Genomic DNA, 26,933 nt, shown 5'->3' on the forward strand with positions numbered 1-26,933 from the left:
GACTCCACAGGTGTAGGCTTTTCCTCTCTAACCTCTGTTTTGTATGCCAGTGCTGAAGTGTTCCTTTCTCTCTTAATTCTGACCGGCCAACATCTGCTATATGATGGAGGAGGAGAAATGAGAAAACCGCACACAAATAAAACAAACCCCCATTCAGAAGAGGAGAAGACGTGCAGCAGTCACAGGCGCCTAGAAATAATGAAGCCTGCTGGGCAGGAATTACAACCTCCCTGCCCTGGCGGTGGAGTCATTCTGTGGCTGGCCCCTGCTTCTGCTCTCCAGGAAAGGCCTCACAGAGGACTCTGAACTTGACCTTGTTTCCCGTGAAGTTCTTCCTGGCTATCCCCCTCTACGGCCATATCTGAAATGTGGGGGAGGGTGTGCTCCTTGTGGGGAGAGTGAACAGGGGCCAGCTGTGGCTTCTGTGACAACATAATAACCTTAAAAAGTTCCTAGTCTTTCCCGTCTGGTTGCTTCTAGTCAGCCCCACTCATCAGTCACGACATTCACATTGCTTTCTGAACCAAGTTCTTAAGCTTGTCTGACTTTCCAGCTTCTGTGGTTGGCCCACCTCTGTCTTCCATCTTCATCAGTCTCTACCTTGAGGGCCTCCAAAACATGGACTTGAGCAGGAAGGCGCACCTTCACTCTGCTCTTTACTATAGGCCTGTCTTCCTTTGCTTCCCGGCAACATCTGCTTGAGAGGCCTTCGAGAAAGGCCATGAGTGGTGATGCTATCTTCTGCTCTTCCGGGTCCCAGAGCAGTTAACGTGTCTCATCTCCCAGTCTCCAGATGCTGTCTGTTCCTTTACACCGTTGCTTACAAACTTACCAACAATTCTTGCCTGAGCTCATCTCTTTCTTGTAATGCTTTGCTAAGAGCTGCAGGGAAGGAACAGCCAATGCATGTTCCCATTCTGTTTCCTTCCAGCACCTTCCCCTACAGCTGCAGGCTTCTTGGGCAGAGTTCCCAAAACACAGTGGCTTGAGAAAGACTTTGAGAAAGACACTTGAGAAAGACACTCTTGCTCGCAGTCTCAAGGTGAGTGGTTCAGGTTTGAAGGGTCCCTTTCATCTTGTTTTTCCACTGTGCGCTAGGGCAGTGCTTCTCAAACTCGCTTTGTTTAGAGGCTGGTTCTCTTTATTTTCAGTACAGCAAAGAGCAATAGCTGTGTTTTATACTCCACTGATCATGCACTTTGTCTTTCACAGCAATGTCAAAGTGCTGTAAACGTTTCTAGGTGTTTATTTGCAATTTTGGTACTTATTTCCTCATTGATAAAAACTTGTCTGTGAACTATGGGGAATCATGCTCCTCTAGGGCTTTGCCCTGGTCTGAATGCTAAATGCGGAATCACAGGCCTGTCTGTAGTCCAGCTTGCAGGAAGAGCATGGAGGGGCACACACGGCATGTTTTAGGGCTAACCTGGAAGTGGCAAACTTCATTTATGTTCACATTCCATTCCAGAAACAGTCCTGTGGCCAACCTAGCTGCAGGGAGGCTGGGGAATGGAGTTCGTTACAACTGGAAAACAATTTGGCAGTCTGTGCCATAGAACATAAAGCTAAATCTAGATACAAAAAAAAAAAAAATAATCATGAGAGGAATGGCAAGGGAGTATACAATTATGGGCAAATGAGTTAGGAGGATGAGTTCAGTGTCCTACCAGGCAGAACAGAACTTCTGAGAAATGGAGTCAAAGGTCCTGCTAGTCCTTCTTTGCAGCCTGAGGGTCAGAGGCCTGCTGCGTGGTAAGGTCAACAAGGGGGAGTTCACTTGAGAAGAGGCTGAGAACCATTCTCAGGGGGAAGCCCAGCAAGGATATACTCAGGTTTGGAGCTGAGTTAGAATCCCCAAGGGCATATCCAGAGGGCTGGAGCAAGAGCAAATTGAGAGCCCAGAACATTATAGTAGTGAGGACCCAGTGGGGCATCAGGGAAAGGGGCTCTACTAGTCTACCCTGAGCTTAAGCCAAACACCCAAGGTCCTGGCCAGTACGAGTGGGACAAAGCCTGTCCCGTTCCAAACCTCTCTGCCAACTTCTGAATGCTGTACTACAAACAAGGAGAGAGGCCTGAGACCACCATCATTCTAGCTCCCTACATTAAAACCTGGTGTTTAAACCTGCAACTTTATTTTTTTTTAAAGATTTTATTTATTTATTTGACAGAGAGCACAAGCAGGGGAAGCGGCAGGCAGAGGGAGAAGCAGGATCCCCTCAGAGCAGGGAGCCTGATGCGGGGCCTGATCCCAGGACCCTGGGATCGTGACCTGAGCCAAAGCAGACATTTAACCGACTGAGCCACCCAGGCGTCCTGAAACCTGCAACTTTATTTTTTATTGTGGTCTCATTATGTCCAAGAGCTGAAATGAGGGAAGTTGAGAGTTCCAACCTACATATATACTATCTTTAGGGTGACTTTCTTCTTGTTTATCTTGAAGGCAGTCTGGGAGCTTAGCCTGAGAGGGGGAGTGTGAGAGGTGTCAGGGCTTGAGATGGTTATTCAGGAGTCATCCACATAGAGAAAATAATTTAAGCAATAGTAGTTAGGGTGGAAGAAAGTTTAAAGGGAAGAGAAGAGGAGGCTGAGGACAAGTCTAGGAGTGTATACATCGTGGGGCTGCTGGGAGAACAGGGGACAGAGGTATTGAGGACAACGGGGAAACAGCAGGAAAGGGTAGAGTCCCAGAGGCGCAGGGGGGATTTCAAGGAGGGAAGAGCTATTTGTCAACCTCCACAGTCAACCAAAGAGGACTAGAAACCAAGGATCTGAGAATTACTCAATAAAACGGAACACATTTTTATTTTGTGCTGATTATATGCAAGTACTTGTTTGTGCTTCAAAGAACAGGGAGACAGGATACCAGCTGTGCTTCCAACAGGTTTGGAAGTGATGTCAAGACAAAACAAATATGCAATAAAGCATGTTGAATGCCATAGAAGAGGTATCTAGTATTTCTCTGCCAAATTTCTTTTTTTTTTTTTAAGATTTTATTTATTTATTTGAGAGAGAATGAGAGATAGAGAGCACGAGAGGGAAGAGGGTCGGAGGGAGAAGCAGGCTCCCAAGGAGCAGGGAGCCCGATGTGGGGCTCGATCCCGGCACTCCGGGATCATGACCCGAGCCGAAGGAAGTCGCTTAACCAACTGAGCCACCCAGGCGCCCCTCTCTGCCAAATTTCTTGAAAGGTTAGCTATGCTTTCTTTTTACTCCTGGTTATCCAACATAATGTGATCAAATTTCCAACTCCTCTACTCCCTACCAGCTAACTGAAACTAACCAGCACAGGAACCAAACATTTATTGTGCATCTACTCCATGCCCCTCTGTTGGGCATCAAGTGCACAAACGTAAGTAAAGAAGCCGTTCTAGCCCTTGAGAAGCTTACAGTCTGGTGGGAAAGGCTGACTCTGGGGTAGAGGACGCTCCTACAGTGCAGTCTCAGGGGAGTCCTCCCCAACAGTGCCTAAAACAGCGTCTGAATCTAGTGCATAAAAAGGCAGTTCAGGAAAATCAGGGTGTACATGTAGGAAAGTTCCAGTTGTGTAGATTTGTCTAGGTTCCAGAGTCAGGGATGGCCTTGGATCTCCCCGAAGCATGTCTGTATTCGTACTGGAGGGGCTGGTGGAGGAGCAGAGGTGAAGAATGCTAGGGTACGAGGAAGCTATTATTGGGATAGGGATGAGCTTATTCCTGAGAACCACCCCCACCAGTGCTTTGAGCCTCCCAGCTTCTTGGCCTATTCAGGGACTCTGTCAGGCTTGTGTCCCCAGAGTCTCAAGACTGTCTGCCATTGTAGCCTCACCAGCAAGGCGGCGGGCTCCAGCTCTTCTGTGAGGGCAGCCCTGATGCAGGACTGCCCCCAGCTGGCCCTGCCCCCGGCCCTGCCACGGATGATGGCTCGGCTGTGCCCTCCAACACATAGCCCTTGTGGGATGTCTGCATTGTTTTTGCTTCCCATAAGGCTACAACTGTCTTTACCCCCCCGCCCCCCGCCCTCCCCACAGGCATTATAAAGAAAAGACTACTGATTCTTTTGCCGTACCATCAGGTTTCAAACCCGGCTAATCCTTAAGCCCAACCTAACACTTAAATCCGTGGCGTCTAAGACCAGCAACACGGATGGAGCTGGGACCGATCCTGGATGACACGGAAGGACATCAGTGACGTAGACTCTGGTGTGCAGGGATCTGGTGGAATCCAGTGCCGTCACCTGTATTTTATAGAACCCCTATCACTGTGGGTAAATCACCCATTGATTAACTCACCTACCATGTGTAGAGAAATTTAGTAGGGTTCTGGTGCAGGTAAGGGGACACTGAAGGCATCAAAAGAATTGTGATACTGGTCCGTGCCCTCAGGAATATGATTTATTCCTCTTTCCTTCTCTGGGAGTTGTTATATTCACAACCAAGAAATGTTAAAGTGTACTAAATATTACTAAAAGATTTAAGAAAATCCATAACATACTTAAAACCTTGAAAACAACACTTTTTGTTGTATTACAGCGTACTGGAAAGGGCATCTGTATTCTCAGTGTTCCACAAGAAACATATGATACAGTCAAACTGGTAGCTGGAGCAGGAGGGACGGTAACTTGGTAACCGGGGGAGGGCAGAGTTTATGGAAGCCAACAAGAGATGGCGCAGTATCATCCAAGAGCTGGAAACAGCAAAGAGCAGTTAGCACCCCTCAACCTGAAAGCCAAGGGGAGGGAGGAGGGGAAGGGGCAAGGAAAATCAGTCTCCCAGCCTCGGCCTCCTGCCTCCTCCAGATCTCTTGCTGTCTGCCTTGTCCACAGGAGCTGGAGGGCAAGGCTTGCTGATGCAGTCCTGCAGGGTACGGAGCACAAGGGTGGAGGGGGGTCGGAGGGGCCAATGGATGAGGCCAGGCGCAGCACTCACATGTCTTTTATATACATTTCCACAACCTGGCCACCTTGACACGGGCACGCTCTTTTACCACGAGGCAGGCACAGGGTGGGAGAAGGGGGCAGGCTGGGGAGGGCTGTGAGCCTCCCACTTTCGTGATGAGTGCTGCTTCCTGACCAAGGCCTAGAACTCCTGCCGAGACCCCTATGACTTGTTCGTTTGGCCCTAGCGATGCTCTCCTGTAGAACCTCGGAAGCTTTGATTACAACAGCTGCTTCCTGTTAGAGCCACGTGTTTTTGAAAATATGATTTCCCTTTCTCTACAGAGTTTTAGGATTTAGTCAGGCCCTAACCTGGGCCGGTGTGGTCTCCAGAAGCACAGAGGGCATCACTGCAGATCATAATACTGACCCATCGCTGGTAACAGCTGGGGGGATTATTGGGAACCAACAGTGTAGGGTAAGAGGCTCTTGAATATCCTTTTTAGGACTGGAGGCAAGGGACAAGGTCATGAAATGGGACGAGCAAGGGAATGCAGTACTATGGTTAGGTTAGGACAAATGGTTTGGACCAAGATTTTGTCTGTTGTGGATTTTACATCAAAAGACACCTAATTTTCTTCTCGTGGAAAGTCTTTGCTGTAAGCAGGAACTTTGAAGTTTCTCAAAATGTATTTTCACAGTGACCAAGTTCTTCGTACAAGAAGAATATCTTTTTCAGCTATAAATGTCCACTCTTTAAATTTTGGCACTTTCCTTCTTCAAAGAGTAAAGCATGTGATTGCATAAGGGTCTAAAGTTTATTCCTATACAATAGAACATACGTAGTTATATTCTTTGTAAATATTCTAAGCATTGTGATTAGCATCTTTACTTTTGAGAGGGTCAAAGGACAAAGTGTGTCTGTTATCTTTCTAATCTCATGAGGTAGATGGGATTAAAATTGTATAATACATTAAGCAAACACAATTAAATATTTACCTTATATTCTGATAAGTCAGGGAATCTGCTGATCATATAAAACCTGTGTCTCCTTTGGTTTAGCTCTGTATGTTTTCTGGTTTACTTTCCTGTTTAATTAAGAGGTTTAAGACAGACTTCGGTCATCAGGGACAACTGGGGAACAATACGTTTGCTCGCGGTTGTTTATTAAACAAGTCCTAGGGTAGAAGCAGTGTGTGTATACCGTGGCCTCTTATAAATCCACCCACTCAATGGAGAGCGAGAAAGCGGTGGCTGAGCCAGCTGACATGCGGCGGGCGGTCCTCCGTCCCTGCAGGGCTCATCCACATGCAGTGGTACAGTGACCTGTTTATTCTGTGGAGCTCCAGCTGCCGTGCTCCCCCGCAGGTCACCACCTGCGGCCGAGGAGGACTGGAGGCACGGATGTTTGTCATTGCCCAAACGCACCCCGTGGGTGCCTGCCCCTCCTCTGTGTGGCGGCTGCCTGGGAGCTTTACTCCCCATAGAGGCACGGGGTGCCTTGTGGAGACAGAGGGTCTCCATCAGAGCAATTTTGTATGACTGACTTTACCATTCCTTCTTAAGAGACAGAGTGGCGTGCAGTGTAAGCAAAGTTGAGTTTAGCGTTCTTAAGAGAAATGATCTAGGGTACGAAGATAGGGTGTCAGATTTGGACACTTAACAGGCATCCCTAAGTAAACATATTAGCTTTACCCAATGATAACAGAGGCTTCCAGCACTCTATTATAGACAGCCTCCATTTACATTGAACCCTAAACAAATTGCCTCTCCTCTGTGTATTTTACCCTAACCTAGGATAGTGGCCACTCATGAAACACGCGAGCTCTATCTTAAAATTACTGAAGTATAGTGAAATTCATAACATCCCCTCCTCTCTCTTTTAAATCTATTTTAGTATTTATTTATAGAACAGTTATATATTTACAGAAAAATCAAGCAGATAGTATAGAGTTTCTGTGTTATACATCCCCTCCTGTACAGTTTCTCCTATTATGTCTCACCAGTGTGGTGTGCTTATTACAATTAGTGAACTGATATGGAGACAGTATTTTAGCTGAAGTCCATATTTTATTCAGATTTTCCTAGTTTTTGCCTAATGTCCCTCTTCTGTTCTAGGATCCAGAATACACCTTATATTTAGATGTTGTGTCTCCATCGGTTCCTCTTAGCTGTGACAGTTTCTCAGGTTCTCCTTGGTTTCGTGACCTTGACAGTTTTTGAGGAGTCCTGGTCAGGAATTTTGCAGAATGTCACCCAATTGGGAATTGTCTGAGGTTTTTCTCATGGTGAGACTGTGGTTGTGGGTTTGGGGAAGGAAGATCACAGAGTTAAGTACCATTCTTAACATATATCAAGATTACAGATTGGCAATATGACTTATCACCACTGTTGTTGACCTCGATCACCTCGCGAAAATCATTTGTCAAGTTCTCCACTGAAAAGTGACTCCCTACCCCCACCCCTTACCCTTTTCCTGCTGCGCGCTGGGAGAAATTATGTTCCCCTCTTTTAGAGCAGAGTGTCTATACAATTTATTTGGAATTCTTCTGCATGGGAGATTTATCTCCTCTTTCTTGTTCGTTATTTTATTCTGTCATTTACTCACATCAGTATGCATTAAGGGTGTTTATTTTATACATTTGTTTATAGTCCAATGCTATTTTATTTTGCTTCTCAAATTGTTTTAGCTTTGGCCATTGGGTCCCCCTCTCTTTTGAAGTTATGTTCAAAGAGGAGCCATAGTTTCTGATGTCCCTACACACAAGGGAGAGGTCTCTACTGTGGGACTGCCCTTCAGACCACCCTGTTCAAGGGTGGCAAACTCTACTCCTCACACCTCTCAGCCGCAGGGCTTGGGGCCAGGTCTGTGGAGGGAAATGAGAGTTGTGAGATACAAATTAGAGAGTACGCCAAAGAAGAAAGTAATAATGCTCAGTTCGGGTAAACAGGGGCATACAGGCATGTGTACACAAGGACTTGATTTCGTTCTATGTCTAACAAGTGTTTACTGAGTGCCTACTATGTGCTGGGCATTGTTCCAGGTACTGGGGATGTGCCATAACGACACAGCGCCCCTGACTCCCTAACGCATGGGAAGTAGTTTCAGGTGGTGAGAAATGCTGTAGAGAAGGACCAAGCAGGACAGAGGGTGGAAGCGCAGCAGAGTAGTGTGAGGTGCTCTTTTAGGGGATGGCAGAGGAGGGATCTCTGATGTGGTGACATTTGAGCAGGAATGAAGTGGGCCAATGAGCCTGTGGCTATCTGCGGGAGGAGGTTTCTGGGCAGAGGGAACAGCAAGACTAAAGGCTTTGAAACGAATGGCTAAAATGAATGTCAGGGATCATATGTGGGTTTAAATCTCCCATGCTATCCTGATTTTGCCGTTAACGTGAATTACTGAAAAGAATTCAGTGATTGCTTATGCAGGAGCGGTCTCTTTTCTCTGGTCGTTGGCACCATCAGCTGACCTAACCTCTAACTCCCTTCTGGCTGGGGTTTCCAGAGAGGAGAGAACTGTTCTACGTTTGCAGGCCCTCGGAGATGAAAATATGCACAGTGCCCACTGACCTCATTCAGGATGCACCCAGTTTTGTCCTAAGAGACAGAGGGAAGCGTTATTGAAAGCCAGCTAAAAGGCCAGCAGCACCATATCCTGTAAGATGTAGCTAGAAATAAAAGCTGCTTGAGTGGTTTTCAAATGTCTTAATTTTCATAATTGTTTCCACATTATGGGCTGGCTGAACATTTTTTTCAGGGAATCAGGTTTGGGAGAGTCTAAATGAGAGCTTTGCTCATGAAGTTTTCATTTGGATTCCACATATAGACTTTCTAAACCATCATTTTATGAAGTCTTAAATTACTGAAGTTTGAAGTTGTGGTAATAGCTCCAAAGTTTAACATCTTTTGTTTTTGGGTCACAACAAGCCAAATCCTCTAAACCTTTGGTATAAAAAAAAAAAAAAAAAAAAAAAAAAAAAAAAAAAGAAAAAAAAAAAAACAAAAAAAAAATAAACCCAGCTTGGGATTTGGTGGAATTAAAGTTAGGAACATTAATCTTGAAATTGGCCATATTGTGGGCCTACTTACCATAAAATTTGAAAACATATTTTCAGAAAAGTGCCCCTTCTGTGCTTCTCAGGGCTATTAAAAGAAAACAAAGAAACCCTAGGGGCACCTGAGTGGCTCAGTCTGTTAAGCACCAGACTCTTGGTTTCAGCTCAAGCCCCTCCTTTGGCTCTGTGCTCAGCGTGGAGTCGGCTTGAGATTCTCCCTTCCCCCCCCCCCCCCCCCCCGGCCCCGCTCTGCCCCTCCCCATATCGTGTCTGTGTGCGTGATCTCTCTCTCTCAAATAAATCTTTAAAAAGGAACCCTAAAGGCTATTTATAATGTCCCCATTTTTTTTTTATAGTACAAGACAGTCTTTGAATGTGTTTTGATTAGATCATTCTATTTTGGTGATTCTATAGTTATTGTAACTATGACTATAGTTCTTGGTCTGTCTGGTGTTTTGTTTGCCCGGGGAGAGAAAGTGTAATGTTGTCCATAAGCATGGAGGCTGGGAGCACAGCTTCCCCAACAGAACCCAGGGTCTTCTCTTACCGGTTGCATGACTGTCGGGAAGGGCGCTTCAGTTTCCTCATCTGCAAAGTGGTTATGATAATAGTATCTTCATCACTGTTGGGAGGATTAAATGAGATAACTCACCAGGCACAAAGCAATCACTCATATACTAGCAATTAAGAATAGTGGTGATATGGAGATAGTCAGTAACTAACCCAAGAGCACAGTTAAGTGAAGCTGTTCTCTAACTGACCTACTTAATGGGTGATGAGAGTAAGTCAGCAAAGATGTTTAACTGAACGTGTCATTTTAGTGGGGGAAGATATAGTATAGGATGGAGATTCATTCATCCCTTCCACAAATGCTGATGCTATGGATGTGATCTTTTTTTTTTAAGATTTTATTTATTTGAGAGAGAGAGAGTAAGAACACGAGTGAGGTGAGGGGCAGAGGGAGAAGCAGGTTCCCCTCTGAACAGGGATCCTGATGTGGGGCTCGATCCAACAGAATCATATTTTAAGGTTTGAGAGAGTTCAAGAGATGATACATTCATCATTTGTTAGAAGCTCCCTAAAGTTTTGGTAATTTGCAGCTAAGAAGATATGGTGATCCGTCATTAGTATGTCCTGGAGACTGTCAACAAGCTGACAGCATATGGCAGGGAAGGAAAAAAAAAATCAAAAGCACTAATTCACAGAACTGCCAGTTATTCATTTTTGGAGCTCTGGGGTGATTGCATTAGGAAATGTTTTACAGGAGAGTTGGCGAAAGTGACGTCCTGATTTGATTATAGTTGTCAACGTGTAAGGTTTTACAGCTACATGAAATTTTAAGTAGAAAACCACTGTGTTTTCATTATCACTGAAAAACTCTAAAGTGTGCTGTGCTGTGCTAGTAATAATGAACATAGTGAATCCTTGAGGCTTTTCCTTTGAACATTAATTCTGATTTTTCGGAGCTGTATTTGTCAAAGAAAGGTAGAATACATTAAGTAGAATGTGTGCTCTGAAGATAGACTTTTAAACTAGCATTTAAAAGTCTATTTATTACAGAAAATGTGGAACAGAGAAAAAACTGGAAAGAATTGTTTTAAATGATCCCTAATTCCACCATCCTTAATGAAGTATTTACACTTTTAAGATTTTTTCCTTATTTTTCTATATTTAAAAGATAGACAAGAAATATGTGTGTGTATATGTCTTTGTGTGTATAAAATATGTATGTATATGCATGTGTACATATATAATTATTTATAATTAAAATAATAGCATGTGCTTTTTCTCCTATTACCACAACTTCGTGGTAAATATGATTTTCAGTAGCTGTACAGTATTCCATGTGGAATGGAATCTTTTCCACAGGTTCCCCACTTGAACTTTATTTGCTCTCATTGTTTCGCCCAAAAGTAGGTTTTGAGGCTGTGAGGTAGGGAGCTGCTTGGTAGGAATTCTGGTTAATTGTGTTTTTTTTTTTTCTGTGACTTCTCAACTTTGGAAGATAAAACTGCTTCTCAGTCTCAGGATGATTTTTTGTTAAAATATGTCTAAGAATGTGCCATTTGGGTTTTGATGGGGAGAAAGTTAAATTGGAAGATTTTTCAAGTAAAAATCATTGAGGATTTAGGATATCATATAATTACAAATTCCACCAAATTTGTGAACCAAAACTAAAATGTTAAGACCTCTTCAAAAGGAAATTAGGAAAATTTAAAGTTTTATTGGTAGTATCTTCATACCAACATCTTTCTGACATATTAATTGATACTGCTGATGAGTTAGTCAAGGATAACATAACTTTTAAATTAGATATGTGTTTCTCTTAGCTATCCAGAGCATATAGCAAAATAAAATACATGAAATATTTTTTATTAGTGAAAGGACACATAATAATTGCACCATGAAAATTTCTTTTGGATTATTTGTCTTGAATTTCTGTATACTTCCAACACTATTGAAAGCCTGAATTTTCTCCTTGAATATTTAAATTGAATTTTACTAGATTGCTGTCTTCTGTTCAATTCTCATATGCTGCTGGTGGGATTAGAAATATCATCTGTTTTAAGGGCAGTTTGACAATCTGTATCAGAAATCTTTAAATAAATTTATATTCTTTACTTCAGCAACTTGAAATGTATGGATTAAGCCTAAGCAAATAATTGGCTGAGTATGTAAAGATTAATGCACAAGAACACAGCCTTGCTTATAGAGGCTAAATATTGGGGGCAAATGAAATACCCAACATTTAGGGATTAGTTAAGTAAAGCGTGTTATGACCATATGCTGGAACATTATGAAGCTATTAAAATTATATATCTATATTTGAGAAAATTACCATGATACAGCATGGGTCTATTGGCCTCTTATATGGAGCTATCTTCTATTGGCAGTTAAACATTGGTGAATGTCTGCCAAAGAGAGTAATTTTTGTTTTGTCATTAAAATCAAGTCCCCTTCCTTGTAATTGAAAGGCTCTAGAGTCATTTGTCTCTTGAAACCACTCCCAGTTTTTTATTGTAAGCTTATAAAATGGTATTTTACCTTCCATTTGCTATGGCAGAGAAGTATGTATCTAATTCATTTAAAAGTATCATTACACCATTAAAATATAAATTAAAAAGAACACTATCTAAGATATATTTGCATTTTGTACTACTTCAAATTGGTATCTGATCTGCTTACCCTGATTCTGGATATGGTATTGGACTGCAGAATTTATGAGAACCTTAAAAGCTGGGGATTTCTATTAAGCTTTTGCTTTTAGAGCCACTTCGTTCCCACCAGTGGACTGCTTAGTTTCTGGGCCTACTGGATCTCTGGTTCTCCAGTGAATAAGTTGCTGCCTCGTTCCTTGACAGGGAGCCCACAGACATTCTCACTCTAAATTTCTGGCTTTCAACTCTGGTCTCCTTTGATTGGAATCTTTCATAGCTGTTCAGACCACTGTGAGGCAGAACTCCTAGTCTTTCCACCAAGCGTAGATGGAGAGGCATCCTTAGAGCTCCTCCCAACCCATCCTTGGCCAGAATCCCTTAGTTTTGGTGTCCAAGAGATCTTGTCATGAGATGAGCATCTTCTGTCTGCCTGATACCCCAGTTTGGGGTCTACTTTCAGACATGTGTCCCGAGGACTTGCCCTCACATGGCAGGTATGTAGTCACATCCTTGGACATCTGCTCAAACTCCAGAGCTCCGTCTTGTCCATGGAATCCTGCTCTTCCACCACCTGCTGTGGTGAAAGCCCAGGGAAGGAACCTGACTTAAAGTGATTGAGTTGGAAAATCCAGTAAGCACATTCACCACTGGTACAATTTGGATTAGGACAATAAAGAAAAAGTGAACAAAAAAGGAAGGAGGAGTACTGAGAACACAGTCTTCAGCCCTATATCACATGCTTAAAAAGTGTGCATTGTCATTATAGCTTGAAACCAAAAGATGGTGGAAGGAGGATCAGGAGTGGAATCAGAAGTGGTAGAAAATTATCTCTTGGGGAATCAGCTTGGTCATGTGAAGAGTAACTCAACACTCAGTTATCTTGTGACAGTGTGCTTGGCATTACCAACTTGCCCTTGCCTAATGAACAGAACCCATAAATAATGAATGAGCTGGAAACCACCAGGAGAAAGCATTAATGTACTGTGCTGTAATTATTACTGATGCAGAGTGGATATTGCAGGACTCAGAGTATTTGAGCTATTGCCGATCCATGATCAGGCAGTCAGCCAGCCAGCCAGCCAGCCATTCAGCAAATATCTGTCATGAGGCAGCCCGGGCAGATGGGTCTTGGGAGTATACTGGTGATCAAAAGAGACAGAGATCCTCCCTCACACTTGCACCTAGCCTGGGAAACAGACAACAATTATTGATGCAAGATAAATACTATCATAAGAGGTCAGGGGCTAGAGTCCTGGAACAAGGGACATTTACATCGGGATCTGAAGGATTAACAGAAGCTGGCCAGAACAGGGGCCTTGTTCTGCCACCTTTGCAGTGGCAATTGGTGGTTCAGTGACTGAATATGCAAAGAGTGATGTTTGTTTCTTCTTCAAATTTCTTTCTAGGATGTTCAGTCCTTCTCCACAATGAATGAGTGTTACTATGATAAGCGGATGGACTTTTTTTACAATAGGAGCAACACAGACACTGCCGATGAGTGGACAGGAACGAAGCTTGTAATTGTTTTGTGTGTTGGAACATTTTTCTGCCTGTTTATTTTTTTTTCGAATTCTCTAGTCATCGCAGCAGTGATCAAAAACAGAAAGTTTCATTTCCCCTTCTACTACCTGTTGGCTAACCTAGCTGCTGCGGATTTCTTTGCTGGAATTGCCTATGTATTCCTGATGTTTAACACTGGCCCCGTTTCAAAAACTTTGACGGTCAACCGCTGGTTTCTCCGCCAGGGGCTCCTGGACACTAGCTTGACCGCCTCTCTAACCAATTTGTTGGTTATTGCTGTGGAGAGGCACATGTCAATCATGAGGATGCGGATCCATAGCAACCTGACGAAAAAGAGGGTGACGCTGCTCATTTTGTTTATCTGGGCCATCGCTATCTTTATGGGGGCGGTCCCCACACTGGGCTGGAATTGCCTGTGTGACATCTCTGCCTGCTCTTCCCTGGCCCCCATTTACAGCAGGAGTTACCTCATTTTCTGGACTGTGTCCAACCTTGTGGCCTTCTTCATCATGGTTGTGGTGTACCTGAGGATCTACGTGTATGTCAAGAGGAAAACCAACATTTTGTCTCCACATACAAGTGGGTCCATCAGCCGCCGGAGGACACCCATGAAGCTGATGAAGACGGTGATGACTGTCTTAGGTAAGGAGGAACCAAGTGAGCCATTTTCCCCATTCATTCAGCAAATGTTTATTGAGCATCTAGAGTATGCAAGGTGCTTACTAGGTAGTAGAAATGCAGTAGTGAACAAGAAAAGTCATAAATCCCCAACCTGCTTGGAACTTATACTCTAGTAGGGGAAGACAACATAAGTATTTAAATAGAGATAAAATAATGTTATAATACATTTTAATATAACACTTATAAGGTAAAGAGGCTAAGCAGGTCTAGTTTGCAATTCTAGCTTCAGCTAGAAGATGACTTTTGAGCAGATGTGAAGGTGGTGAGGAAGTGAACTGCGTGTGTCTGGGAAGGGCACCAGGCAGGAGATGCAGTAAGCACAGGAGCCCAGAAAAGCAAGGAGGCCATTGTGGCTGGAGTAGAGTGAGCTGGGAGAGTGGGAACATATGAGGTCGGAGGGTTAATGGGAGGTGTTGGGGCCACTCAGATCATGTAGGACGGTGTAGTTATCATAAGGACTTTGGATTTTCCGAGTGAGAAGAGAAGCCATGGGAAGGTTTTGAACAAGGGAGTAACATGATTGGACCTGCATTTTAATGGTATCTCTTTGGCTGCCATTTTGTGAGGAGCAAGGGCAAAGGCAAGAAATTTGCTGAAGAGGGTATTTCAGTACTCAGAGTGGTGGTAGGGACTGGGACCAGAGGGCAGTTGGGAGGTAGTGCTGTGTGGTTGGCTTAGTTTAACAAACAAATAGTTTTTAGGTGACTTTGAGATCACATTTGGTATAGCCAAGAGTCTGTTCAGAACAAAATGAAGAAAGAGAGGAGAGGCCTTAGGAAAGCACATGTGAACAGCTCTGAGGACTTTTTGCTTTGCCCTACCAGCCCTGTCCCTCGAAGATGTATTTGGTGCAAAAAATTTTCCCTTTGTTTTGTTTTCTCTCTGGTAGGCTGCCCCCCAATTCCAGTCTGGGTCACAGGTGGAATTGGTGCTGTGTGGGTTCACAGGACTTGTCTTCTATGTTAGAGAGTCCATTTCCTACCATGTGTGGTGGCCACAGCAGTGGGGACTGTTTCTGAGAGAGGTCCCAGAGCATGTTCCTGTCAAATCCTGATGTGAAGGAATTCTTGGGCAGCAATTCATAGTGGAGGACGCAGGGAATATGTGACGTGGGATGGCAGCCACCAGGATGTGTCCAGGTCCTGAAATTGCCAGGAAGGCATGGAAGTCAGCAGACACACAGCGTGATTGTTAAAATGATTTCAAACGAGGATTTATGTTAGCTAACAAGTATTTATATAGTCCTTACTATGTGTCAGGCATTGTCCTCACTGTTTTATAGATAGTAATCTATTCCATCCTCATGCCAATCTTGTGATGTAGGTGCTATTGTTACCCTCATTGCCCGGATGAAGAAACTGAGCAGAGCAGCCTGCCCAGGGCCACTCAGCGATGGATGCATGGGGCCCCCAACACACACTGTGCCGTTGGCCTTCAGAGCCCACATGTTTAACACTGTACTCTGCAGCCTGTTTTGATTTATTTGGACTTTTACTGGTTTCCCTGGTTTCCTCTTTGTTTCCTCTTCTCTTTTGACCACATCATTCTTCATTTAGCCCCTTGACAAGACTGTAGGTTAAGAGTAAGAAAGGGGGGGGTCACATTAATCAGTTTTTCCACCTTTGAACTAGACAGGATTTTGATGTTTTTGGCAAAGAGTAACTAACATTCAGTATTTATTGGTATTGTCCTTGAATTTGCTATTTTCCCTTCTTGAATTGTAAGCATCATTGTTTGGCAATGTGTCTTGAAGGCCATGTGTCAAGACGGTAATGACCTTCTTGATTGAAGAGAAAACTCTCTTTTTTTTTTCAGCATATTATGTATCATATACAGTGTGAGATAGAAAAGGTGTAATCTTAGGTGGGGAGAACAGGACTCCATAGGACAGTCTTGGTCACTAGCTTCAGCCTGGACTGGTTACAGAAGGGTAAAATGCAAGAGCAGTGTGGTTTTGGCAGGTGTGGTTGGATAAGGGGGGAAAAAAACGGAATAAAGAGTGAAATTGCTAAGTAAGACAAGAGAAGTTGTGGTGCTGACATGGAACAATGTGGAGGAATCGGTTCATGGCAGGAAGACAGTTTGATGGCGAGGACCTGGGGAAGTTCCTTAGCGGTGAGACAGAAGGATCTGGTAGAAGATGAGAAGTCTGGGGACAGAGGAAGTGAAACTGAAGAGCTGGGTTGTATGAGGTTTTTAGGTTTCTAGATCCTGATTTCTTTGGATAATAGAAGATATGGTTTTAGCCTCAAATCTGTCATTTCCTATAAGGGTGATCTGAAGTACATTATTGGCTCACCTTTTCCTGGTTAAATTTCACCATTTGAGGTAGAATAGATAATCTTTAAATTCTTTCCAAGTTGTAAGATCCAACGATCCTGTTATAACAATAAGTAACCAAAGTCAACACAGAGTTCAGTGTGTTGACTGTGTATCAAAGCACAGAGTCTTTTTCCATAAAAGCATCAACCATAGTATCTCCTTAGGGAGGAAGCCCCTCAGTTGCTCACTGTGATGCATGTAAAAGTTCCGTTGCCTAACACAAGTGTCTCCCAAATGATAGTATCTTTGAAAGATCAACAATGCTGGCTTTACCATCATTGTAGTTACTGGTTCTAAGTATGTGTAAATTAATAGCTTAATATTTATTTCTGTAATGATTATCTGATTTAATAATTTAAACCTTTCTGCTTACATTGATATATATGTTGTAGGAAAGATTAAGATGGAAGCTTTTTATAAATATGCCTTCTTTTAAATATTAGGAAGTCAATCCATAAATATATATTAACTGTCTCTTAAACAGCACCTAAAAGGCAGAGTTGCATGAATTCAGGGAGCTGAATCTCATTTCCGAGAAGGAAGATGGGATGGACAGGTGAAGTTTGGGGATGGCTTCTTGGAGGGCTTGGGATGTGATCTGGAAGGATGGGTGGGATTTGAATGGGCAGGGGGGAAAGATATTTTAAGTCAGAGAAATGGCAAAATCAAAAGCGACAGTAGAAACATCTCAACTTGCATAGCACCACAAGGAAGGCCCTTGCCAGATGCATGTTGCGGTACAACAGAAAATAGCTGAATTGTGCATCCCAAAGACTAAAATTGGAATGATACAGAGAAGATTAGCATGGCCCCTGCACAAGGATGACACGAAAATTCATGAAGTGTTTCTTTTTTTTTCACCCAAAAAAAAAAAAAAAAAAAGAAAGAAATCTTGCCATTTGCAACGACATGGATGGAACTAGAAGGTATTATGCTCAGTGAAATAAGTCAATCAGAGAAAGACATGTATCATATGATCTCACTCATTTGTGGAATTTAAGAAACAAAACAGAGGGTCATAGGGGAAGAGAGGGAAAAATAAAACAAGACGACATCAAAGAGGGAGACAAACCATAAGAGACTCTTAATCATAGGAAACAAACTGAGGGTTGCTGAAGGGGAGGGGGATGGGGTAACTGGGGGATGGACACTGGGGAAGGATCATGATGTAATGAGTGCTGGGTATTATATGCCTGGTGAATCACTGACCTCTACCTCTGAAACTAATAATACACTATGGGTGAATTAATTTAACTTAAAAAAAAAAGGAAATAGCTCAGTGTGAGCCAGGAAAGTTTAGTTGGCCATCCTCTTTGGAAGGAGAGAGGGAGACCAGATGACCTTTGTGTTTCTTTCCAGCATTAGTATTTTGGTTGCACACAAAGCATACAGAGCTGGACAGGGGACAGATTTTTTTCCTTGCTGAGGGAGGTGGTAGTAGTGACAATGGTGGTGTGAATCTTGAATCTCTATGTGAGTGGAAAGGCATTTAGGCGTTGTGTTCCCATTTTAGCAGCCCTGAGGCAGAAAGCTTGTTCATTTCTGAGTCATGATGTGTGATGAGCCCTTTACATGAGAGAAGTTGCTTATTGAATATTCCCATGGAAAAGACATTGGGGACATATGATCCTGCTTTCTATAGGGCACCAAGGCCCTGCCTAAGAGAGAGCCATGTATTTTGAAATCCTACTTGTTAACAAGCCTAATCGGCCTTAGCAACCAAACAAGAAGCCCCCCCATGGAAAAACTTCTCATTTATTGTCAGAAAACCCACACCATGAGCTGTGCACACGGGTATGTTCTGTTTCCTGGGAAATGGGCTGGATTTCCTTCTTTTTTGCAGAGTCTTGAAAGGCAAAAGAAAAGTAGCCTGAGGGGAGTTGTGAGCCATACTCTTGAACTCTTCCATAAGAAAATCTTCCATAAACCTTGTCTCTCAGTATGGTGTTTTTCAAACCTCAGGTTGTGACCCAGTGGCAAGTAATGAGATCAGTTAGGAGATTCTAATTGACACTTTCTGTGTGTGCACAGGACTGTAATATAAAATGTATTTCTTAACATGGGTTATGGTCAAGTATGTTTGAAAAGCCATGGTCTTAGGATCAAGGTCTCTTTTCTGGCTAATAATGACTGAAATCTTTTAAATTATGAGAAGCATTATGGTTAAGGGACCTTGAAAAGGTTTGTGGTAACTGAAACAAAGAGCTGGATGTTTTGTCATTTCTCCCTCCCGCCCCTCCACTTAGGTCAGAGCTAAATCCTCCTTGCTTTCTCTCAGGGGAGAAAGGAAAGAGGCAAAGTGGTGGTAAAGAAACAGTGCTGGGAGTTCTCACACTGGAAAGAAATGGGTGAAAATTAAGTCCATCACAAGCCTTGCTAGAGTACTAATAATAGGCGTACACGTTGTTTCTGCAGCACTGTCCTTTTTAGTGTTTTAATACGTGTTCTCATTCCGCCTCGGGAAATCCTGCAAGATAAGTGGGAAAGATATTATTCTATTTTCCTGATGCTCCCTTCGATGCACTCTCCACTCAGCTATAATTGTTTATGGTTTTTTGTTGGCGTCTCTAAGCCTTGCACATGGTGGAATACCTTCCCCTTGTTCTGTCTGGGAAACTCCCATTCATCTCATAAGACTCAACTCAAGGGTTTATCTTCTGTGAATTTTTCCTTGCCTACCTAGGTAAACCTGCTTACAATGTCCTTTGGGCCGCCTCTCTATTTTGTTCATACTTCAATCCATCCACTTACTTGTTACATGCCTTCATTTTGAACTAGATTGTGCGTGCTTTGAAGTCAGAGATGGTACCTTATTTATCTATCTTTGCATATCTAACATGGAGCATAGTGTCTGGAACATATGTTGAGATTATAATAGAATGAGGGAATGAATGAGGAAATGGAGGTTTAGGGAAGTTAAGTGGGTTTTCAAAAGCTGGAACTGAAAGTAGAAACCGGGTTCCCTCAAATCCAGCCTGGCCTTCGGCAGAATCTGGCTGTAATAGGCCTGTGAGGTAGACGGTGACTGAGGAATGATGTGTCTTCCATTTTATAAAATGGCAAACAGAGGTCTTAGAAGGGTGAGTGGTAGCGCTGTCTTGGGAAGAGGAAAACAAATGAACATTTTTTGAGCGCCTACCAGTAAGGAAGACTGCAAGTTACACGCTTTGGGGATTTCATTTCACTTGGCCCTCGTAATAATGCTATGCAGATCTGTTTTGTGGATAAGGAAGTTTGGGTGAACTTAAGTGTCTTGCCCATAGACCCATAGTAGCAAAAATAATAACAGTTAACATTCACTTTGTGCTATACATGGTTCTGAGCATTGGGCATGTTCCTTTAATCTCCTTGACAGCTCTTTTGAGGGGGGTTCTGTTATTATTGCCAGGTGAGGAAACTGAGGCCTAGAGAGTTTCGGTGTCTTGCCTAATATTAGTAGCAGAGCTGAGATTTGAATCCAAGCAGATTGGCTCCAGGACCCCACTCTTCAAGGTTAACGAGCAGCTTCACATAAGTGATAGGGATAGAACAACAGCGACCCCAGTAATGAGGCTTATAACTTGTATCTCCCTTGATTTCTAGTTATTTCTGTGAAGTCACTTGAACTCTCAACATTGAGTTTGCTCTTGCTTTGTGATAAAGATTTCTGCCATGTGATAGTGACCGATGTAACAACATCTCTTGGGGGAATGACAGCTGCCCACTCTTGAAACTTTATGCAAGATGTAGATGGCAAAAACAGGTGCTTGGGAATAGGGAGGGAACCAGATTTCAGTCCTGGCTTTGCCACTTCCAAGTTGTGTGACCCTGAGCAATCTGTGACTTAGTTTCGTAGATGTGGGGATAATATCAGTACCTCTGGCATGGCAAGGTTTTGAGGATGCAGTGAGACAATGTATGTACAAGTACCTAGAATGGTGCTTGGCACATAGTACGTGCTAAGTCAGTATGGCTACTCTTCTTAGGCCTTGGTTTGACTCTAAAGAGCCTGCCCTGCCCTACATTTAAGCAGAGTGCCCTTTTATTCCCAGTAACGTCACAAGTCCTGTGAAGAGGGAGGCCATGGCGGCAGGTTTTGTAATGGGGACAGATGGTCGGGAAGAAGTTGCCTGGGTGGGCTGCCTGACAGCTGGTGATGGCACCAGCTCAGTTCCCGGAGACCCAGGCCGACTTAGACACTGGGCACCACAGAACTGAAAAGCTCCGAGTTTGCATTACTAGACCCTGTAAACGCCAACACCAGCCACGAAATGCTGTTAGCGATTTCTGTCTCTGACAGATGATCTTTGCATTAATAATTCATTTCACTTTTGCAACATTTATGAATAAAACATTATAAGTGAGACCCTGACCATTAAGTGTTAGCTTAATAAGAATCCCGTAATACAGCACCACCATCTTGTGTGTAATCTAGAAGACATTCCTCCTAAGAAACGGTCCCGTCTTGCTAATGAATCCTACCAGCATGCCTTGTTAGTCGAGTACTGTTACCACCTATCCCAGGGTTGGGAAGTTGGCTCTTTGTCTGAAAACAGCTGAGGCCAGAACCTAGGCCTTTTGATACTATTTATGGGTTTCATCAATGACATGTCCTTGTTCCATTAAAAGATTTTAAAAAAAGTGGACACACGCACATACACACACACAAACACACACACACACACACACACACACACACGCAATACACACAGAGAAACCAGGAGTCAAGAAACACTAACAGAATCCCAGGAGATCCTACATTTGTTTTCAGCTTTAGTAGCCTGGTGGTAGCTTCTGCAGGGCAGAAGCCTACTTTCAGTGTTTGCTGCCTTGCATGCCTGAGTTATCAAGTACCTGTTTAAAAAAAAGGAGGGGAAAGCTTTGCCTTAAGAAATGCTGAAATGATCAGATCATTGGCACACAGGAGTTCTCGTGTGGCTGAGCAGTCCTATCAGGCGGAGAATGACTAATTCTTTTCAGAGTCAAGCCATCCTGTGAGTGCTCACCTGGCCCCCCTGGGTTGTGGCCTCCCACAATACCGTTTGACACGCACCCTCTGTCCTCAGGGGTGACGTGGTGATGGAGAAGACCTCACTGTCTGCTCACAAGGACAGGTTCAAGTTCAACCCCGCTGTTGTGTGCCCCTCCATCCCACCATTTCAAGTTGCCTTCACTTCTTCACAGCCCGTCCGCCCAGACGTGTTTGGAAGTCTGTGCCTCCCCTCTGCCTGGGTGGCTGTTTGGGTCTCTCTGGCTCTCAGTGCTTTCTTTCCCTCCTGCTTCACTCCTTTACATGCCTCCCTCTGCAGTCAGGTCTAAAGTCATTTTTCCAACTCATTGTTCTCATGTCCAGTACAGTCCCTGCCCCGCCTTCTTTCTTCCATTTCTTCCACACACCCCTTCAGTTCTGTCACACCAAATACGACTCAGCTTCTTTTATTTCCCTAGCACACTTCCTCCTTCAGGACGGTTTTTCTGGTGGGTTTTCTTTCTTTTTTTTTTTACTCTTTATTTTATTTTATTTTATTATGTTATGTTAATCACCATACATCATTCGTTTTTTCTTTTTAAAAAAACCTGAAGCCTTCCTCTTCAGCTGGAAGATATTCAGCAATTCAACAATTATTGACTATTTCCCAAGTGTGAGGTACAGAAACACTTCTCAAATTCTACCTTTGTGTTTTCCTCCCCTCCAACTTTTTGAAGAATAATTGACAAATGTAGCTGGGTATGTTTAAAGTATCTGACATGATGACGTGATATACATATACGTTGTAGAATAATTACCAAGATTGAGATAATTTCTTCCTTCCTTCCTTCTGACCTTCCTTCCTTCCTTCCTTCCTTCCTTCCTTCTTTCCTTTTTTGCAGTAAGAATGCTTAAGATCTATTCTCAGCAGCTTTCAAGTACGCAATACTGTATTATTAACTATGGGCATCACATTGTATGTTAGATTCTCAGAACTTAACAATTCTTATTACTAAATATTTGTACATTTTGACCAACATCTCCCCATTCCCCTCCCCCTGGCGACCACCATTCTATTCTCTGTTTCTATGAAACTGGCTTTTTCTTCCCTTTTATCCTGCTTACGATTACACATATAAGTGATACCATACAAGTGTTTGTCTTTCTCTGTCTGGCTTATTTCACTTAGCAGAGATGTTCCATTACCCCGCTACATCCAGTGCTCCTGCCAGCACCTGGCCAGCCTTCTGGAAGGTTGAGATTTCCAGAAGTCAGTAATGCCTTCTCTCCGGGCCTCCATTTCTGCCAAAGGGGAACGTGGCTATTGTCTGTTACCCAGGTGTCGCACTACTGGGCTCATACCTGGAATAGCATGGTATGTGCTGACCCATGGTAGAATTTTATCAAGTCCGTGCTAACATTGTTTGTATTTTTAGACTTTCAGCTGGGGGCCACTGCATTGTGTGTAGCTAAAGCCAACAGGTTGGGGGGGAATTGGAATCATGGCCTGGTCAGATCTAGGGATCAACATAGAAGCTGGGATAGAGGGCAGGTGAACCAGAAGTATTGGCTGGGGGTCACCACAGGTGAGCAGCCCTTCGCCCTGCTCTGACAGTTGTCCGTCTACTCCAGCCACCCACTCTCCCTCACCACCAGACTGTTGGTATAACAGCAGCATGTGAGAAGGAAAGATCCTATTACCTCAGAGGATCAGTATCTGTTGAGAGGTTTGTCCAGGTTCACCTTGTAAATCACTGTTGGTATTGTGGCCGGAGCTCTGGACTTCCAAGTTCCTGCTTCTTCTAACGGGTCTCCCTTCTTGCCTTGGTGAAATATACCTGTTCTTGGATGGCTAAGTGACCATGATATATACCAAGAGTTGTTTGTTTTCATCAAATCAGAGAGTTCATGGCCCAACACTGGGCCTGTTTTATCCTTTTGGTTTTCTGAAGAGGGAGAGATTTCTGGTTTTTAGATTTTTCTCATCATAAACATGTATTGGGTACCTCTGCCCTTAAAGGCACTACAAATCTGTGCTTGTTCTGATGTTTTATGGTTGTTAGGAGATGACCAAGGTTCATGAATCAATGGTTGTGTCATATGTGAGGTAGATTACACAGAGGCAGATCTGCTCTGTTGGCTTTTTGTACGTAAGATTTAAAGGGAACCCTGTTTATAGGCTGATCTGAGAAAATAAGAAGATTACCAAAAAAATAACTCCCAGGATAACTGAAGGAACAAATAAATATACAGATGGGCCAAGTGAGGGTGCCCAGGCAAAAAACGCCGTGGGTTTGGATAGTCTGTGGAGGCTTCCTTGGAGAGGCAGGATATGAGCCAGATCTCAGTATAACAGGTAGAAAAGAGGGCAAAGCCTTGTAGACAGGTGGGATGGGCAGGATGGAAGACAGGCCTACACATATCTAGGGAGACCCTACTGAGGCCAAGAGTGGGAAAGGGGACAGGGTAGACCGATTTCTGGAATAAGGGGTTTGCAGAGTAATGACAGTCTAGTTTGAGAGGCAGACTGGAGTCAGAGAATGGAAGACCTTGAATCCCAAGATGGTGTGGACTTCATTGTCAAATGTCTACAGAGCCCGGGCAGATGACATGGGTGCCTGGGTTGGCCTTGGACTTAGAAGGCAACAGGGAGGGGTGGCACCTATGGCTGCCTGGACAGATTCAACTTTGGTTAAAAGACGCTATAGGCCGAATTATATAGGTCTGCGGCCACAGCTAAACTGCCTCACTGGCAATGGAGAGCCCTTGTGGGGTGCTGAGGGCATTGATGGGTTGAGAGTAAGGTGGGAGCTGCTAAATGTAGAATTTTAGGGAGATGGGGGCTGGTTGAAGAGGGAGAGATGATTTAGGAGATTGCTGGAATTGGCCCAAAGCTCTGTGGGTGGTAGGTAGCTCAGATGCCCAAGAGAAGGCAGAGCTGGCCCCTTCCAGAGCAGGAAGGTACAGCTGTCAGCAGGGGCCAAGTCCACGTGGGCCGGGATGAGCAGCCAGGGAAGCCCAGCACGGGGGGCAGAAGGGGAGCAGGCCAGTGGGTCATGGACTTGCAGAAATCTGGCCTGGTCAGATCTAGGGATCAACGTAGAAGCTGGGCTGACCGGGCTCTGTGTGACTGTGCAGGCCACATGCCTGCCGGACTGCTCTGGCTGCTGAGTATAACCTCCCAGCCTTAACTGAACGCGAAGGGCAGAGAAACTTGGAAGCAGGAAGCAGAGAGCCACCCTGGAAACTGAGATTCAGGGGCAGGAATTCATCCTGGAAACTAAGATTTCTTAAAGCCTTTGAGCTTTGCCCATTCTCAACCCCCCAGCTGACCTCACCTTCCTTACTTCCCTCTAGCCCTTCTAACCAAGAAGATAGAAGTCGTCTGATGTGAATGTTCTTATTACCCCTCCCTCCACCATTTTAGCTAATCTGCAACAGCCTCATCTTTACGTTCTAGCTTTCTACAAGAGCCCATTACTTCCAGCCTCCCCAGGAGCCTATTCTCATTACTCTTGCTCTGCTGTGTACTTGCCCATTGAAAAATGCAGCACCTGACCATACGTCCCCTTTCTAACTACTGTTCTTTCTTTCTTACCCCATTTTCTTAATACCCCAAGCCATGGTAAGCTAGCTCTGCCCCTATTAGGATTGCGCTGATGAAGCCCCCATTGCCCTCCTAACTGCCCGCTCTAGTGATCTGACTGGAGCTCCTTGTTGCACAGTTGCCTGCCTCATGCCACCCTTTGATGGTTTCTTCCCTCTTCAGTTCCTTCTCTGTCTTTTGTCCAGTCCCTCCCATCTCTGGCCATCCCGGAAATGCCCTTTGTTCCTGTCCCCTGTAGCTGCCCAAGTTCTCTTAAGATGACCTTCCTTTGGGGCTTGGACCAGTGCCTCTCTGTGAATGCTACTCAAAGCCGTGTCTCCATCCTCGGCCTCTCTCACGAGATCCAGATCTCTGTTTCCAGCTGTGGATTGCCCACATGCAGCCAGATGCCCTGCAGGCCCGGCTCCATGGGTCTTATTGTGCGTCTACAGTAGAGGTCCCATCTGCCTTGCCTTCCAACCTGGAACGCTTAGTATGGCCATCTCTCTCACCATCTATATCCAGTTAGTCACCAAATCTACTTGAGGGGTGTCTCAGATCCTACTGAATCCCCTTAGGCTGACCCTCACCATTCTGTTGCTTCCCATCATCGCTGGATTCCCTCCTCCCAGCGTTCCTGCCCCAGGCCTTCCTATATACCGCCAGCCAAGGTACCATCCTAAAAACACAGTGAACTGTGTCTAATCTTTTCTGGGCCCTTCTTGTATTCTAGATAAAGCCCAAATTCCCGAGCTGGTATTAGGAGGCCACTTTCACAATTCTGGTCCCAACCTTCTTTTCTAAACATCCCCCCTACCCCACAGCCCAGTCTTCTGTGGGGCTAAGCTTCTCCCCATTCTGCTGCTGTGCAGGGTCTGCTTGATGCTCCTCTTGGGTAATCTTTTTTTTTTTTTTTTTAATATGGGTGCTAGAGATAGACCACCTGTTTGTTTGTTTTTTAATTCTTTTTAAAAACATTTTTAACGTAATTTCTACACTCAACAAGGGGCTCGAACCCATGACCCTGGGATCAAGAGTAGATGCTCTACCCGCTGGGCCAGCCAGGTGCCCCTCTTGGGTATTCTTAGCATGACAAACTCCCTATCTATCTTTTAAGATCCTTCTCTGTTATAGTTTCTGACTCTCCCAAAGTTAATTATCCAGAGCTTCTATAGAATACTATTTATATGTATAAAAGTGGTTAGCCCATTTTATTATAATTTATTTGCTAAGTGCCTGTATCTCTGACTAGACTGAGCTTGTCAAGGACAGGACTGTGTCTGTCTTCATTTCTGTAGTGCCTGGCACACAGTAGTTACTCAACAAAATTCATTGTTTATATAATGATCTAACAAACATATTAATCAGATGGGTCCTGGCACAGGCACTGAGCAGCTGCTCCAACCTCTGTCCTTGTCCTGGTCATAATCACAGGGAAGGTCCTACTGCCGCTCGGGATCCTCCTTACCCTGTGATATCATGACTTGATTTGCCTTCTGGAATGCCGGCCCCCCGTGTCCTGGCTCTTACCAGTGGTCTTTTGGAGCTGGGGGGAGTTTGAAGCGGGTACCAAGTAAACCTTAAGTGAGTGACTCTAAGGCATAAAAGGAGATTTCTGTGGTAGGAATGGGATTAGAGGTGGAGAAATCACCAGAGAATACCTGGTTATTATAGGCTTCAATTCTCTCCTTCGAGCGTTAGCTGGTTACTTGGGAGGCTGTTATATCAGGGCTGCAGACAGGACTGGCTGCACAATTCATGGGCCCCTTATAAAAAAAGAAAAAAGGCAGGAAGAAAAGTGCTGCTAA

General features: G+C 44.1%; 1 protein-coding gene and 1 non-coding gene across 2 annotated transcripts in view; both read left to right on the forward strand.

Annotated features, from left to right (window-relative positions):
* LPAR3 (lysophosphatidic acid receptor 3) overlaps positions 1-26,933 on the forward strand; it is a 75,585-nt gene that overhangs the window by 10,639 nt on the left and 38,013 nt on the right. Inside the window, exon 2 of the mRNA XM_025872570.2 lies at positions 13,474-14,230. Coding sequence (XP_025728355.1) covers positions 13,495-14,230 — 736 coding nt within the window. The 5' untranslated portion in view covers positions 13,474-13,494. The remainder of the gene's footprint in view (positions 1-13,473; positions 14,231-26,933) is intronic.
* Positions 17,346-17,448, forward strand: LOC112824692 (U6 spliceosomal RNA). Its single transcript, XR_003208495.2, has one exon. It is a non-coding gene; the product is annotated as a U6 spliceosomal RNA (small nuclear RNA).

This window comes from Callorhinus ursinus, unplaced genomic scaffold, assembly GCF_003265705.2.
Source record: "Callorhinus ursinus isolate GAN/ISIS: 27379988/994484 unplaced genomic scaffold, GSC_fseal_2.0 scaffold9, whole genome shotgun sequence".
NCBI classification, from domain to species: Eukaryota; Metazoa; Chordata; class Mammalia; order Carnivora; family Otariidae; genus Callorhinus; species Callorhinus ursinus.